This window comes from Phyllopteryx taeniolatus, chromosome 8 (genome assembly GCF_024500385.1).
Source record: "Phyllopteryx taeniolatus isolate TA_2022b chromosome 8, UOR_Ptae_1.2, whole genome shotgun sequence".
NCBI classification, from domain to species: domain Eukaryota; kingdom Metazoa; phylum Chordata; class Actinopteri; order Syngnathiformes; family Syngnathidae; genus Phyllopteryx; species Phyllopteryx taeniolatus.
In genome coordinates, this window is record NC_084509.1 from 27,045,001 (window position 1) to 27,058,520 (window position 13,520).

A 13,520-nucleotide genomic window follows, 5' to 3' on the forward strand; every position below is an offset into this window, starting at 1 on the left:
CGATCATGTTTCAATTTCCCATTTGAAATCGTGTAACGACCTATGAAACTCCACGTCTGCGCTGGTGCGTATTTACCGCATGTTGTTGAAGAGAACGCTCACAGACTTTTCTCGCGTCGGCGTAGGAGATGTCGCGACAGTGCAAAGACACACAGCAGTGCTCTTCTTGGTTTTGTTTTGTCTGCCTCCTGAGCTACATGCTACATGCTACAACAACACCCTTACCGTCCGTTGCAGCATGCATTCGCGTGTATTACCACATTCACTGCCATTGACGGCTTTAGAAGTCAAATATCCATTTTAACTGGGTAGGCTGGCAGTGAATGAGTTAAAAAAAAAACAACAACAACAAACAATGGCATTCACAAGCAAAAAACAAGCTCTGCCGACTTTGTCTCCTTGTGTTTGAGCGTCATACAACGGTATGACTTGTTCTTTATGGGTCATTTTCATATAATTTGATCAACAACTGTAAAGACAAAATATATTCAAAATGAGCAATTGTTTGACGCCGCCTCGGTTTGATCTGGAGTCCTATTTTCAAAAAGTTAGTTATGCTTTCAAATTTGAAGCATTCATAGCAAAGGCAATCCTGGTTTGACAGAGGAACTGGTGGTGGCCCATTGAAATACATTTCTTGCATAGCGGAAAAGACAAAACTGCATAACGGTAAAGACATAAACAGCTTGATAAAAATGGTGTGAGAAATGTTGCACAAATGATCCCGACTACTCATTCAAGCCGTTACACTCTTGCCTTGATACAATCGTAATAACGGCAAAGACGTGCAATAGCTACCACACTTTCACAAATAAAAAACAGCATTCATATTGCTGTCTGCTATTCCGTGAATGCAAAATGGCTGGCCCACCGCAGATCCCTCTGGTGTGATGCAACAACATCATGAGGCTCTCTGCAGTGAATTAACGCGAAAGACAGCGTGAGTAACGTGTCTAAAAGGAGCAAAAAGGGGAACTCTTTGCACGCAAAGATGCATTTGTGTTAAGGCAAATCAAGCAATAGGAGAAAAATGTCATCCAAAAATCCAAAACGTCATCAGCAACGTCACAAAACATTCAAATGCGGATTTCGTGTTGGCATTCAAACTTTGAAAAGTATTACTTTATTTTTTCTTCTGAGAAACAATGATGACCTTTTGACAGATTACAACTGCCAATCATTCAAATACTCATATCAGCCAAATGAATTGGAATTCCAAACTGAAATTCAGTGTGCCATGTCTTTACAGTTATTGAGCAAATGATATGGAAATGAGTCTTATGTGCTTTAGTGTAACGTGCGCGCGACATGGGCCTTCTGAACACAACTCGGCTTACGCAACAGGAGCGCATGCGTCAGCAAGCGCGCAAATCTCATCAAATACGGAATCATAATCAAAAGAAATCCCATTTTACGGTGCGCCTGCTCTTCTTAAATCATGCTTGCGTTCGACCGGCTGCCACGGCAACCACCTTTTATTTGTTAGAACCTTTCCTTTTCTCTCCGGCAAATCCCCAACAAAATCCCGCCGACGGCGTGCAAATTGCAAAGGGAGACAGAAGTTTTATGACTAATATGTGGCGCGTGCGGACGACATTAATATGTGGAGCGCAGAGCACGTGCAAATGGGCTGCATCCTTCGAATTGTGTCTCCAAATAAGTTCACTGCGATGATGACAAATGCTGCAACGTGTGCGCACTTAATCACGTATTTGTCTTGAGGCTCGGTGAAGCAGCATGCGGCTCATTGTCCATGGTTGTTTTCCTATGCTGTGTTCCAAGGCAACAACACTTTATTGTGCTCTGTTTGTGATTGTGTTTACTAGGGCTGGGGTCATCCAATATTTTTGTTCGGCCCATCATCCCGTCCATTATTGGAGCGATGGCATGAAACGATTTTGCCTCGCACCAATACAAAGGCTGCATCTCATTTCTATATTTGGAACTTCCGAGGTCCTAGCTCCTCTGTTTCCACGCTCCTCTGTTTCCTAAAAATGGGCCGGCAAGGCCTACGCAAAACGCTCACACGTGATGACTTAAATGACTTCTCTGACGGTGGCACCAAAGGTCAACGTCATCTTTGGGGATTCAAATCTCATTCGATAAGGAAGCGGCCAGTGGCAATAGCTTGCTGATTGGGTTTTGCAGTAAGTTCTTCTTTTCCACGTAAAATTAACACATCATAGGTGGGCCTACGGATTACAGTACGTATTATGAATCAAGAACGGAAGGAACACATCCTACGACGTGGATTTAGAAATAAGTGCACATGATTCTGCTGTGATCTTTGAACATGCGTACATTCGTACTCATACTGTGCACGTGAGGCTGTGGCGTCCCCCTCCTCCATCTCCTCTCAGCCTCCATTTTACATGTACACGACCACTCACAGATGCACAAAACGTCGCATAAATCAGAGTGCGTGCTCCTAACTGTCGAGTTTGCCTTTCCGGAGGCGAACAAAACAACATCATCCAACGCGGCGCTTTGGAGGCCAACGTGCGCAGCAAAAGGAAAACGATCATAAAATAGAATACGAAATATTGTTTTGGCCAAATGCTTTGTGAAGGTGGAGAGGGAAGAGAAACGCGAGGTTTTTTTTAAATGATTATTTCAGGATGCTTTTGTGCTCCTCTTCGTCGTCGTGACCGCGCGCACACCAACAACGCGGACACGAGCGCTCCAAACGCGACCATCAATCGCAAAGTTAATTGAAGGAAAATAAGGATTGTTTTACCTGAAAACAAGCCACTTGCTGCTGAAAGGCGACGATCCGCTCTCAAGACAACACCGACGATGAAGATGATGATGATGATGGTGGTGATGAAAAGGAGGAGGAGGAGGAGGAGGAGGATGGCGGTGAATGGTGATGATGTCGGTGATGTCTCTCTCTCAAAATATACTTTTATTTTATATGATGCAATACTTTTATGTTATGTTGGCAGGAATATAACGAGTGAAAAAAAAAACAGTTCCTGCTGCTGACGCTTTGAGATTTATTCCGCGCACACGCACTCTCGTGATAACCGGAAGAACTACATTCATATAGTTTATGTATGTATGTATTTACGTAACGCTAATCATCTGGTTTAAAGAGGACACCTCTTCTATACACATACACGTTCAATCAGGCTGTCAAGCAAGTAGGCAATAAAGGCACAGTTGATCTTAAATATCAATGTATTGCTGTAATATTATATTAATGAAATTTTAACTGTGCAGCCTTTATATTGGTCTCTGTGAGACCAATATTGTTTTGTTTTTTTCTTCCCTAAACCAATATTAGGTCTTATAAGAACTTTGGGGATTTTGCCCTCAACCGACATGGTGGAGTTGCGTCGCATTCGAAGGTCAGACTCACTCTAATTTGTGATTGGCCTGTACAGACAGATCACGCCCACTTCGCCGTCCTTCGGAGGCCTTCTCCCTCGTTGAGAAGTTGTCATGCCTGCCACTCACGAGCTGCAACCAATTGGGTGGTTTTATCCTTTAGCTCGGAGTGGAAGACTTGAAGGCGCTCGCCGGTAACTGCCATCCAAGATGTCGGCTTCGTGTGCGTTCCCCATGTGTGTGCGAGCGAGCCGGGGCCTCCTCAGGCTCCGCTGCGGTGCGCCCGCCGCGGTGGACGTCGTACGTACACTGTCCACGGACAAACCGGCGGCCGGGCACGACGGTGCGACGGGGGGTCTGGCTCAGGCGATTCTCCAGGAGCGGCTCCAACAGCAGAGTCAGGTGAGGCGCCCAGGGTGCGCTCGATGTTAGTAGCGAGTCAACATCGGGGGGTGGGAACGAGAGAATGCGGCTGATTTTAAGCGCGACGTTGTTAATGGAGACGTCCCGGTCTGTAAAACAAACCGTTCTACTAGCATGTCCAACTTGTCGTTAGCTTAATTTACTTCCAAAATAACGATTTTTGTCAGATATAGAGACAAGTAGAGAATGCAGTCCACACCTCCGGATGATAAACGTCGTATGTAGAGAAGCCACAAGTGTACTATGTCTTCCCGTGTGTCCACCAACGTTTGAATGAAACTCCGACTGTTGGCTACTGATAGCATGCTAGCACTGTCACTAACTGCAATTCGACAATTTCTGTAGGTTTAACCATGGTAAGAGCAAACACTTTGGGGGAAAAAAACGTTGTGTGTGTGGTTACTACGGATGGCAATTGGCATAAAGTTAGGATGCGTGTGCCATTTACTCAGTGGTGTAACGTCCCTGTAAAATTACACGCACACACTTCTCTGCTCTGCTGGTGAGTTCAAACGTCATCTGATGTGTGGGAGGCCTTGCATGTCTTGTGTTGGCACCGAAGGTTTGTTTTGCGTGAAGGTTAAGAGCAGAGCCGCCGGTGTCCTCTTTCCTGCCCTTTTGCCCACATATCTGTCCTATTTCAATTCAAATGGATTTATGTAGCACCAAACAGCAAAAGTTGTCTCAGGGCACTTTACACATGGAGCAGGTCTAAGACTACACTCCTCGCTTATTAAAAGACAGACGGAACCCCACACGAGCAAGCACAAGGCGATGGCCACAACTGACTGACTAACCGTTAGCCATTTAACAGCCAGCCAACTTGACACTCTCATTCGCTGACTCCCTTGTCACTCACCAGACCGGGCCCCACCTTTTAAAGCCACACACATTCAAAGTCAGAGATACTAACTACACTGTCAAACGTGACAATGGTGACCCCAAGTGGACAATAGCAATATCTGCCCCTCACATGCATATTTTGTATTGGCATCATGCATAATGCTTTATTTTGGTTTTTGTTTTCAACCAACTTATTCTTTGATGCTAAATTCATGGATGTGTTATAAATGCCAAAATATTTTCAGTGAGTTTGTGCGCTTGTGATATGTTGCGTTGCAGGGCCAGCCGCCTCCTGCAGAGGGCGTGGAAGCTGCGCGCGGCGGAGGCGAGCAGGCAGGCGGCGACAAGAAGCAGAAGGAGAACACTGCCTACGCCAAGAAGATGGTGCTCAGGTTGGCGGGCCTCATGGGCCTGGGCGGCGCCGTCAGCATCGTCTACATATTTGGTGAGCGCACACGTCGACCGCTTGTTCTCGTTTTTCCGGCCTTGTTCTCAATAGGCCGTAGTCTCCCATGTGCATAGGAGGGGAAAAAACACACAGTTGCCCCGTCCGTCTCTGGCTGCGCAGATTCTCCGGGCCACTTGCGCACCAGATATGTGCCCTGGGTGGAGCAGGCCTAAAAAGTGGGCGTCGCCTGTCAGATTTGGCCTTCCGCTTCTTCTCCCATCGCGCACTTTTCTTTTGGGCTTTGGAGCCTGTAGTAAGTCTAGCTCGCTGGGAAGGTGAAACATCGAATTACACTTGAAATTTGGATGCGCTTACAATTTTATATACATTGACACAAAGACTCAGCTTTCCAGAGAAACCAATCTCCGAGGCCAGTGTTTCCCAACCAGGGGTACGTGGAAACGGGCTTGGACAGATGTCACGGAATACATGTATTATGTATTCAGCATTAAAACATTTTTTTAACTGTAATCCAGTACAGTTGGGAAAATATATTATCAGATTACAGGTACATTTATGAAATATGAAAATTATTTTTCAGGATTACATTCTTAATGCGGGGAGAGAAAGGCAAACTGTGATATGAGCACTGGGCAGCTTTTCCACTAGTGGGCCCAGCAACCTTGGGAGGAGTTTAGCAGAGCAACAAGTGGCTAACTGGTGACAACATAGCTAAATGGACCGCAGCCACCACGGCCACCGATTGAATGGCCTTCCCAAAAGCGGTTGGGTTAACAATTGTGATGCATTCAAACGACTTAACTTCAAGTACAAAATAATATGGGACACGCAAAATGATCATGAAAGCCTAACACGCTAAACTAAGAAAATAGAAATGTCTAAATGCACCATGAAATTAAGCATCCTACTATATATGTTATATTCTTTGTATATATTTTGTATGCATAGGCTACACATTAATTTGAGAAAATTTGGATGCACACTCTTTTTTAATGTATAGTCGAGGTATCAGATCCTTAAATTCAAAGACTGAGACTCTGCTGCAAAAATTGTGATTGGGACAACCCTACTGTCAATATTTTGTCCCTCAAAACTGTTCAAAAAGTTGATTCACATGAGTGTTAGAATGAATGTATGAGTAATCATTGAAACATATAATGAATATACATACTGGACCAGTAGCGGTTCTGACAGGGTCACCACAACTTGGCTCATGGTGGCACAATATCAGCCCCTGGCATGGTCCTCCAAAGCAGTGTTCCCCAACCTTCTTTACGCCGCGGACCGGTTAGGAGTCGGCATTTTTCTCATGGACCGGCTGTGGTGGCGTACATACATACATGCATATATATATATATACACACACACACACACACACACACACACACATATATATATATATACACACACACACACACACACACACACACACACACGCGCTTGCCTCGCTTCTGCTTCCTCCTTCGCCGTTCGTGGTGCATCCACTGTGGGCGCGATGCAGGAGTGGTGGTCGTAGTTCTTGTAGGCAGCCAGACCAGACTGCTGTTCCGTTCTCAATAAGAGTAGACTTTGAACTCCGTAAAAGTAGTTCTGCCTGTCGTAAAAGTAGTTCTGCCTGTGTCGAGCAGCAACCTACGACTGTATCTGTATCAGAGCGCACTTTGTGCGTGAGAGTTAACTGTTGCGATAAACCCGTATTTTAAGTAGGACTCCTGATATAGTGTTGTTTCGTTCACGAACGTTTCGTTCAAAAGAACAAATCTTTTCAGTAAACGGCATGAGCTGAATTAGTTTCTGAAATGATTTCGTTCTTTGAGCTCCGCCGCCGTTAGCCAGCCCGCTCGGAGCGTAAACAGAAGCGTTCGAGCCGGCCGGAAACGGAAGCGTTCTGTGCAGTCTCGACGTGTCAATTGAGACGCGCAGCTGGTGCCCATTGGCCTAACACAGCGATTGAACAAAAGATATTTTATTGATTTGATCCAAGATGCGCTGCGAGTTGTTTGTGTTTGTGTGTGTTGTGAATACAGTGGTTTATGTAAGATGGGTCATGATTGTGTACATGCCGGCTGCATCTTTCTTTCTGTGTCGATTCATCTTTCTTTCGGTGTGACCACAGACGGTGAATCAACCCGAACGGAATACCGTTCTGCTTATTTGGTCCTCTCCGTGTTCATTTCTTTATAGGCAATTCCAAACCCCTTTTGTGGGCAGGCGTCGTCTATTCTCTGATACTCATGGCAGGGCTCGGTTCACTGTATTAGATTTTTATATGATAGAGTGCTTTTCTTAAAAACAAACAAAAAAAGTATAAAAAAATAAGTGATTTTTTTTTAACATTTATTATTGTTATTATTATTATTTTTTAAATGTATTTATTTATTTATTTATTTTTCTTGTGGGCCTGGAATGGATTCAGTTCATTTCAAGGGGGAAAGTTTATTTGACGTACGAGCTTGGTCACGGACCAAAATAAACTTGCAAATCAAGGTACCAGTGTATAAGTATTTCTTCTTGAGAAGCAATGAACAAGAAGAGTGATTAAAGTTGACTTTTAGCCGCAGTCGTCATTCAGTGGGTAGAGTCGAGCGGCGGGCGACGCCGGCTTCCTGCTCCCACCCAGCCCCTTTTGTGGGCGGAGCTCGCAGCTGTCACTCAGAGTGAGCAGCATTGAGAGTTTGACCATAAGAGATTGTCACCGCTTCTCCCCTTAGTCAACAATGAAGACATTTGACTCATTCGTATTTGAAAGCGCAATGAAGGATTCCAGAAGTGCCGCAGTGGCACGCTCATCTGCTGGATTTTGTGTCTTTGTCAACCCTGGCGAGCAACTTTTTTTTACGAACGCTAATGGTGTGACGTGCCGCGTTTGAAGGAAACGTTGTGAGGAATGTTCCAGTGTCATGAAGAGCATCAACAGTGAAGGTCTCCACCGACCGACGCTCACTCATGGCCGCTTCTCTTTGTCCTTCCACATCCGCCTCGGATTAATTCTCTTGCACCTTTGACTTCTCAATGGAGTATATTGAAGTGAATACCCAAACGAGGAGAGGCGGTTTCCAAAATGGAACTTCAGATGGGTCTATTTTGCTGTGGTAATTATTCTTGGGAATAGCAGCGTGTCATCTTGAAGCTGCTGGATGAATTTTACGCACGTTTGTAGCTTTTGTCGTTCGTATCAGGTTTGAATCTTCCTGCCGGTGCAAACCCTTTGTCGGCGGGCCTTCAGGAAGCACTATTGTGCATTTAGAGAGGCAGGAATGTGTCATGTAAGATTGGAAATTTGTTTCAACTGGCCTTTTGGTTGGCACCTCTACAAGTAAAAGTCAGCTGATTTCAGCAAGTTCCAAGAAGCGAGCATAACTCATTTTCTGCTCTGGTGGCACATTGATGAGGTTTGTGGCAGCAAAACAATTAGAAAGGATATTACATGACTAGAATCCGGGTTGCAATTTCTTTTTTTAGTAATCCATTAATCTGTCGCTTATCGATTAATCAGGTAAAATAAATAAATAACTACAAATAAAATGCATATGTTTTTATTTTCCATCCCTTTCTTCAAAAACAGGACATTATCTCAAATTGACATTGCAGAAAAAGCACAGACAATGATTATGGTTCAATCCCTGGGTTGGTCCGTAAAATTGGCACAAATGATAAAAGTAAGTACTAAAAGTAAGAGCAGATTTTTGCAAATGTCTTATTTTGAAAAACACACAGATAATCAGTCTGCTTTCATGGATGACTGCAGAAAGTTTATGCAGAATATTTGCTGTTGAGAGGCTGAAATTCTGAGGATTTGGACAGTTTTAAGCTAAACAAGGTCTCAAAACGATTAATCGATTATCAAAATGGTTGTCAATTCATTTGATGATCCAATAGTAATCGATTAATTGTTGCACCTCTGGTGCCAGGTAGGATTTATTTTCATCCCAATTTCCAAGGGAAAATAAATATTAAGTTTACATGCACTGTACTTTTTAATGTTAATACAAAACTGTGTTTTTGTTTTGTTTTGTACTCTATATAAGCAAGCGAGTTGCTTGAGATGCTTTATTGCTCAAAAAATGTGAAGTGACATACCATCAACGGGCGCTCTATTTGTGTATTTCGACTTCTTACTGAATCAAGCATTTAAATCAAAATTGAATTGAATTGCAAACCTAAAGAGTCTTAATCGAATCACGAGGTTCTTAACGATACCCAGCCCTACTTGTAATTTGTTAAATTTATCGTAAACCTCAAGAAGTCTACTTCATGTTCCAAAAAATGTTTTAGGTATTCACACTCCTTTTTTCCCCTCCATTTTTAGGGACCAATTCAGTAGACGAACAAGGAAACCAGGTAGGGTTCACACACACTCACGTGCACACACACACACACACACACAATAAGACCCCTATCTCGCTGGCCTGCCGACTAGTTGGCGACCTGATGGTGACTCGAGTCTGGTTGCCGAGACGTCCCCGTGACGTCTCCTGGAGAATAGCCGGGTCGCCAAAGAGTCAAACGGAAATCGAACGGGGACTTTTTGGAGTCTCCTCTGTACGCTGACGATAGAGAAAAAGCTTTACGCAGCTTAATGTCACAAAACTGCAATCGATCGTCATCAACATTTATGCAGACATCTCTACTTATGGCCATGTCAACCTCGGAAAGTATCCGAACAATCACCCCAATGTTTTGGAGTTTATAGACGTTATAAAGCGTTTTCCTATACACTCCACGTTGTCACAAAAGTGCAACGTCATCATCTCTACCTATGCTGACTTCAATTTGGGAATATATCAGAACGATCGCCACAATGTTTCGGATTTTATGGACGTCAAACGTGCTTCGGAACGTTCGGAAACGTTGTTGGAGTGTGCCGTTCGGCACAAGCAGAAGTGACACTTCAATTTGGCGGACGTACTGACGTATCCCTGCCAATGGCGAGACCTCCGCGCTGAACCTTTACCAACCTTATTGTTTGACTCTGTAGTTTCAAATAAATTGTTCAACTTTTCATCTGGACTAATCGTCGAAGGATCACTTCGACCAGAATAAAAGAACCAGGTAATAGAGGTTCAAACAGTCGCCCGGCTAAACCCGAGACACAACCTTTCTTTGTTCTCCTTTGACCTCTAATAGTATATATAGGCCTATATCAGCGACTTGGGGTGACTTGGTTGCGACGTTGTCCGGTGACGTCTGCGAGACGTCTTTCCGGTGAGAGCGCAAGCAATGTTTTGCAGTGGCCGCGATTGATCAGTCTCGGCAGTCTGGGGACGTCTGCGTCGGTGAGATGGGCCCTTAAGTGGGCACACTTCGTCAGTCTGCGGGGAAAGCCTTTCCTGTCCGCGGGATCGTCTTCCTGCGCGACGGACACACTTCGCAGGCGCCCGCCGCGCACGTAGCACACTTCTCTCACCTTTTGTCCCACGCCACGTGGCCTTGCAGGCTTTTGACAAGTTTGGCGTGAATCTACTTTTATTTCGGCATCTATTGTGTCTGGAACTGTGACTTTGGGGGGGGGGGGCATCAAAGAGCCCCATTATCCCAATTATGCCGATGATCCCACTTCCACGCACTTCAAAGGGCACACTTCTCACACCCGCTGCAACCTTTTGTTGGGCCGGACCGCATGGAGCAACTTCCTGCTTCACTTTGAAGCTTTCACTGTGGGAAACATCGCCACTCAGGTTTTATTATTCAGCATTCTAAAGGTTAAGTTCCCGAACACACGCCGTGCTTCCTTTGACGTGAGCAGCCGGCACGCATCGCAACAAGCAGTATTGGTGCTTTTGTTCTTCAAGATTGAGACGCTGTCTCCCCAAAAACAGGCGCGGTTCCCATAATATTAGGAAAACACAAACAAATTTATCGGAAAATACAACTTCATTCTCGTAATGACTTTTTTTGCCCCTAAACACGAATGTATTCCTTTAAAAAAACATTGTTTGTTAAAAAAATAAGGCTTTATGTTTCCCGAGTATTGCCGAAGGGACTTGAGGCAGGAGAGTTGGAGAATGGCCACGTCGTGGATGAAAATACTTGTTCTTGCCGTCCGGGGCACCCGCTTTTATACAAAAATGTTTGTTAATTTACGGTCGCTTCTGTGACAGAAGCGACCGTAAAGGCTGAAAAAGCGACCGTAAAGGCTGAAAAATTTCTGAAATGATTTCAGCCCAAGTGCAGTTGTAATGGTTCCGCGAGGTGGAACTCCTCGTTGGCTCTAGAATGACGGCTTCCGCTGTTTGTCCTGCAGAGGGCAGCAGTGTGCATCAGGCTGTTCCTCGTCCTCCTTGCTCGCAAGCTTCTCACACTCGTGTCGAGTCCTCGATTGTTTCCTGTGCCTCACTTCAAAGTACAGGCACACTTCTTCCACCTTCATCCTCCCCCTCTTCTTCCACAGCTTCATCACTTGTTGGAAGCTTCTTCAGAGGCCTGTGAGGTTCCAACCCTGCACCCGACATGAACAGTGTACACCATTAAGTCGCTTTTGGTAACATTTTTACACAGTTTGCCGAGTCTCACAATAAATATTGTGCGAATGTTTAGCCTGGGCATGAGACTCAACAAATCAAAATAAAAATGTAATGTGTATCAACGTTATCAAATCACTATGGATGCAGAAAGCCGTGTAACAGTGTGATATTTGGGGCCGATCAGCGAGTTGAAAAAAACGATAAACGATCACCGATCCCATCACAAGATGGAGGAATGTGTCTATTGAAATGACCTGTTCATTTACTGTATATACTTGTGTACTTAATTGCAAAAAAAAAAAATACATTTACAATGAATAATGTAATCTTTTTTCCTCTATTTATGCCAGTGAGGCATAGTGATAGAACAAATGAATGGTCTTCTATTAGATGGGAGGAAGTAAATACAGTAATGAATGTATCCACTGTTGGTGACATTTTGGTTTGTTGGTGTGCCGTGAGATTTTTCAATTGTAAAATATGTTCCTTGGCTCCATAAAGGTTGGAAATCACTGCCCTAGTCAGATCGTGTATTCTAATCAGTCAGGTCAAACCAACATTACAACGTGACAGAAATAATGGGTGCTCACTTACTGTAATTAGATCACTTTATTTTTAATGAAATGACTTCACCCACACCGAAACTTTAGAGCATGATTCGACAGAACGGCGGCGTGTTTACATCCAACCGTTCGTGCTACCGCTAGCTTGCTAGGCTACATGACGTTTTGTTGCCTGCTTGCGAGCCGTATCGTGTTAAAAGTACGTGAACATGCCTTAAACGAACATCCTCTCCTGGCCTGAGCACCGGTGACCACCAACACAAGTTTTTCCCCATTTTGTCCTTCTAATACAGTCGACGCGATCCACTCTTGTTGTCGTCGCCACGGTAACGAGTGTATCCGGTCGCACTTGAGTTGGCAAGATAAAACCCAGTGATCGTAAAAAACGGGATGCGCTGCTATCGGAATACAAGATTCTATTGCAGTAGTCCGACAGTGCAATCGTGAAAGAGCAAATTTGTCTTGCAGTCTGATCCGGGCATTACGTGTTGTCTGTCTCAGACGTGTTGTCTGTTCCACACCGCAGACGTTTTTTTTTTTTTTTTTTTTTATAAATAACTTTATTGGCCGTTAGATATTTATAGTACTATGTCAAAAGACGCGACAAGGCTAAAAATAAACTAGCTTTTGGATTCAAATATACTGTGCATGATGGCAGAGTAAATGTCTTTTGCGGAACCGATCAAAGACGTCATTGATCAGATGGGCGAATTATGACGTTAAAGCCGATCAGCCAATCAGCATAAAATGCTAAATATCGACCGATACCGATCAGGCCGATAAAATCAGTGTAAAGTCTAAAGAAAACATTATTATTATTTTTTTTTTATTAACAGCATGCAATGAAATAGCCACAAAAGAGAAAAAGAGAAAACTAATGGCTGTTCTACTTTCACATTTGAAGGTCATCCACTCATAGCTTCCACAGCCAATCACTTACTCGCAGTAAGTGATTGGCGCCTTATCCCAGCATACAGCCAGGAAAACAACCCTCTCAACAGCATCTTTGACTAATCAGGGAGCTAGCTGCATGGCTTAGATGCTGACATATAAAACTAATGTACTTCAAAAATTAATTAATCTAAACCTTTTCGCAAGTCAAGTACTGTTTGCCTATACAAAATAGAAGGGAACATTACACTATTGAGAGAAACTCAAGTCTTAGAAAGTCTAAGATTAACCTGACACTTCATTTTGAGCGCACATGCTCCTTTATCTTAACGGCGGATGGATATCTGAAAGGCAGCGCAGGTTGCGTTAAGGTCGCGTTATTTGGATTCCCACATGATTGGCTCCTGCATCGCGGCAAGGACAGGCTACACAGATGTGACGAGATCGCCATCCCAAACATGTATTACATTTGTACCAAAGAAAAACAAAGAAGTTTGTTATGGTTAGGTTTAAGGCTCGGGTGGTGCTTAAGACGGTTGAGGATGGGTTAAGGTTAGGATTAGGGTGGGTTAGGGTTTGTGGGAAACATGTTAACGC

The 13,520-nt window shown here is 44.0% G+C and overlaps 2 protein-coding genes across 5 annotated transcripts in view; one reads left to right on the top strand and one right to left on the bottom strand.

Annotated features, from left to right (window-relative positions):
• clip3 (CAP-GLY domain containing linker protein 3) overlaps positions 1 to 227 on the bottom strand; it is a 14,554-nt gene extending 14,327 nt beyond the window's left edge. The window contains exon 1 of one of the 2 annotated variants that reach the window (XM_061781858.1): positions 77 to 227. In XM_061781858.1, coding sequence (XP_061637842.1) covers positions 77 to 81 — 5 coding nt within the window. In that variant the 5' untranslated portion in view covers positions 82 to 227. The remainder of the gene's footprint in view (positions 1 to 76) is intronic. The other variant, XM_061781860.1, reaches the window with a different exon arrangement.
• A 3,144-nt stretch (positions 228 to 3,371) lies between these two features.
• The window catches only part of timm50 (translocase of inner mitochondrial membrane 50 homolog (S. cerevisiae)), a 36,971-nt gene continuing 26,822 nt past the window's right edge, over positions 3,372 to 13,520 (top strand). Inside the window, exons 1-3 of one of the 3 annotated variants that reach the window (XM_061781873.1) lie at positions 3,372 to 3,732; positions 4,876 to 5,041; positions 9,315 to 9,346. In XM_061781873.1, coding sequence (XP_061637857.1) covers positions 3,541 to 3,732; positions 4,876 to 5,041; positions 9,315 to 9,346 — 390 coding nt within the window. In that variant the 5' untranslated portion in view covers positions 3,372 to 3,540. The remainder of the gene's footprint in view (positions 3,733 to 4,875; positions 5,042 to 9,314; positions 9,347 to 13,520) is intronic. The other 2 variants (XM_061781871.1, XM_061781872.1) reach the window with 2 other exon arrangements.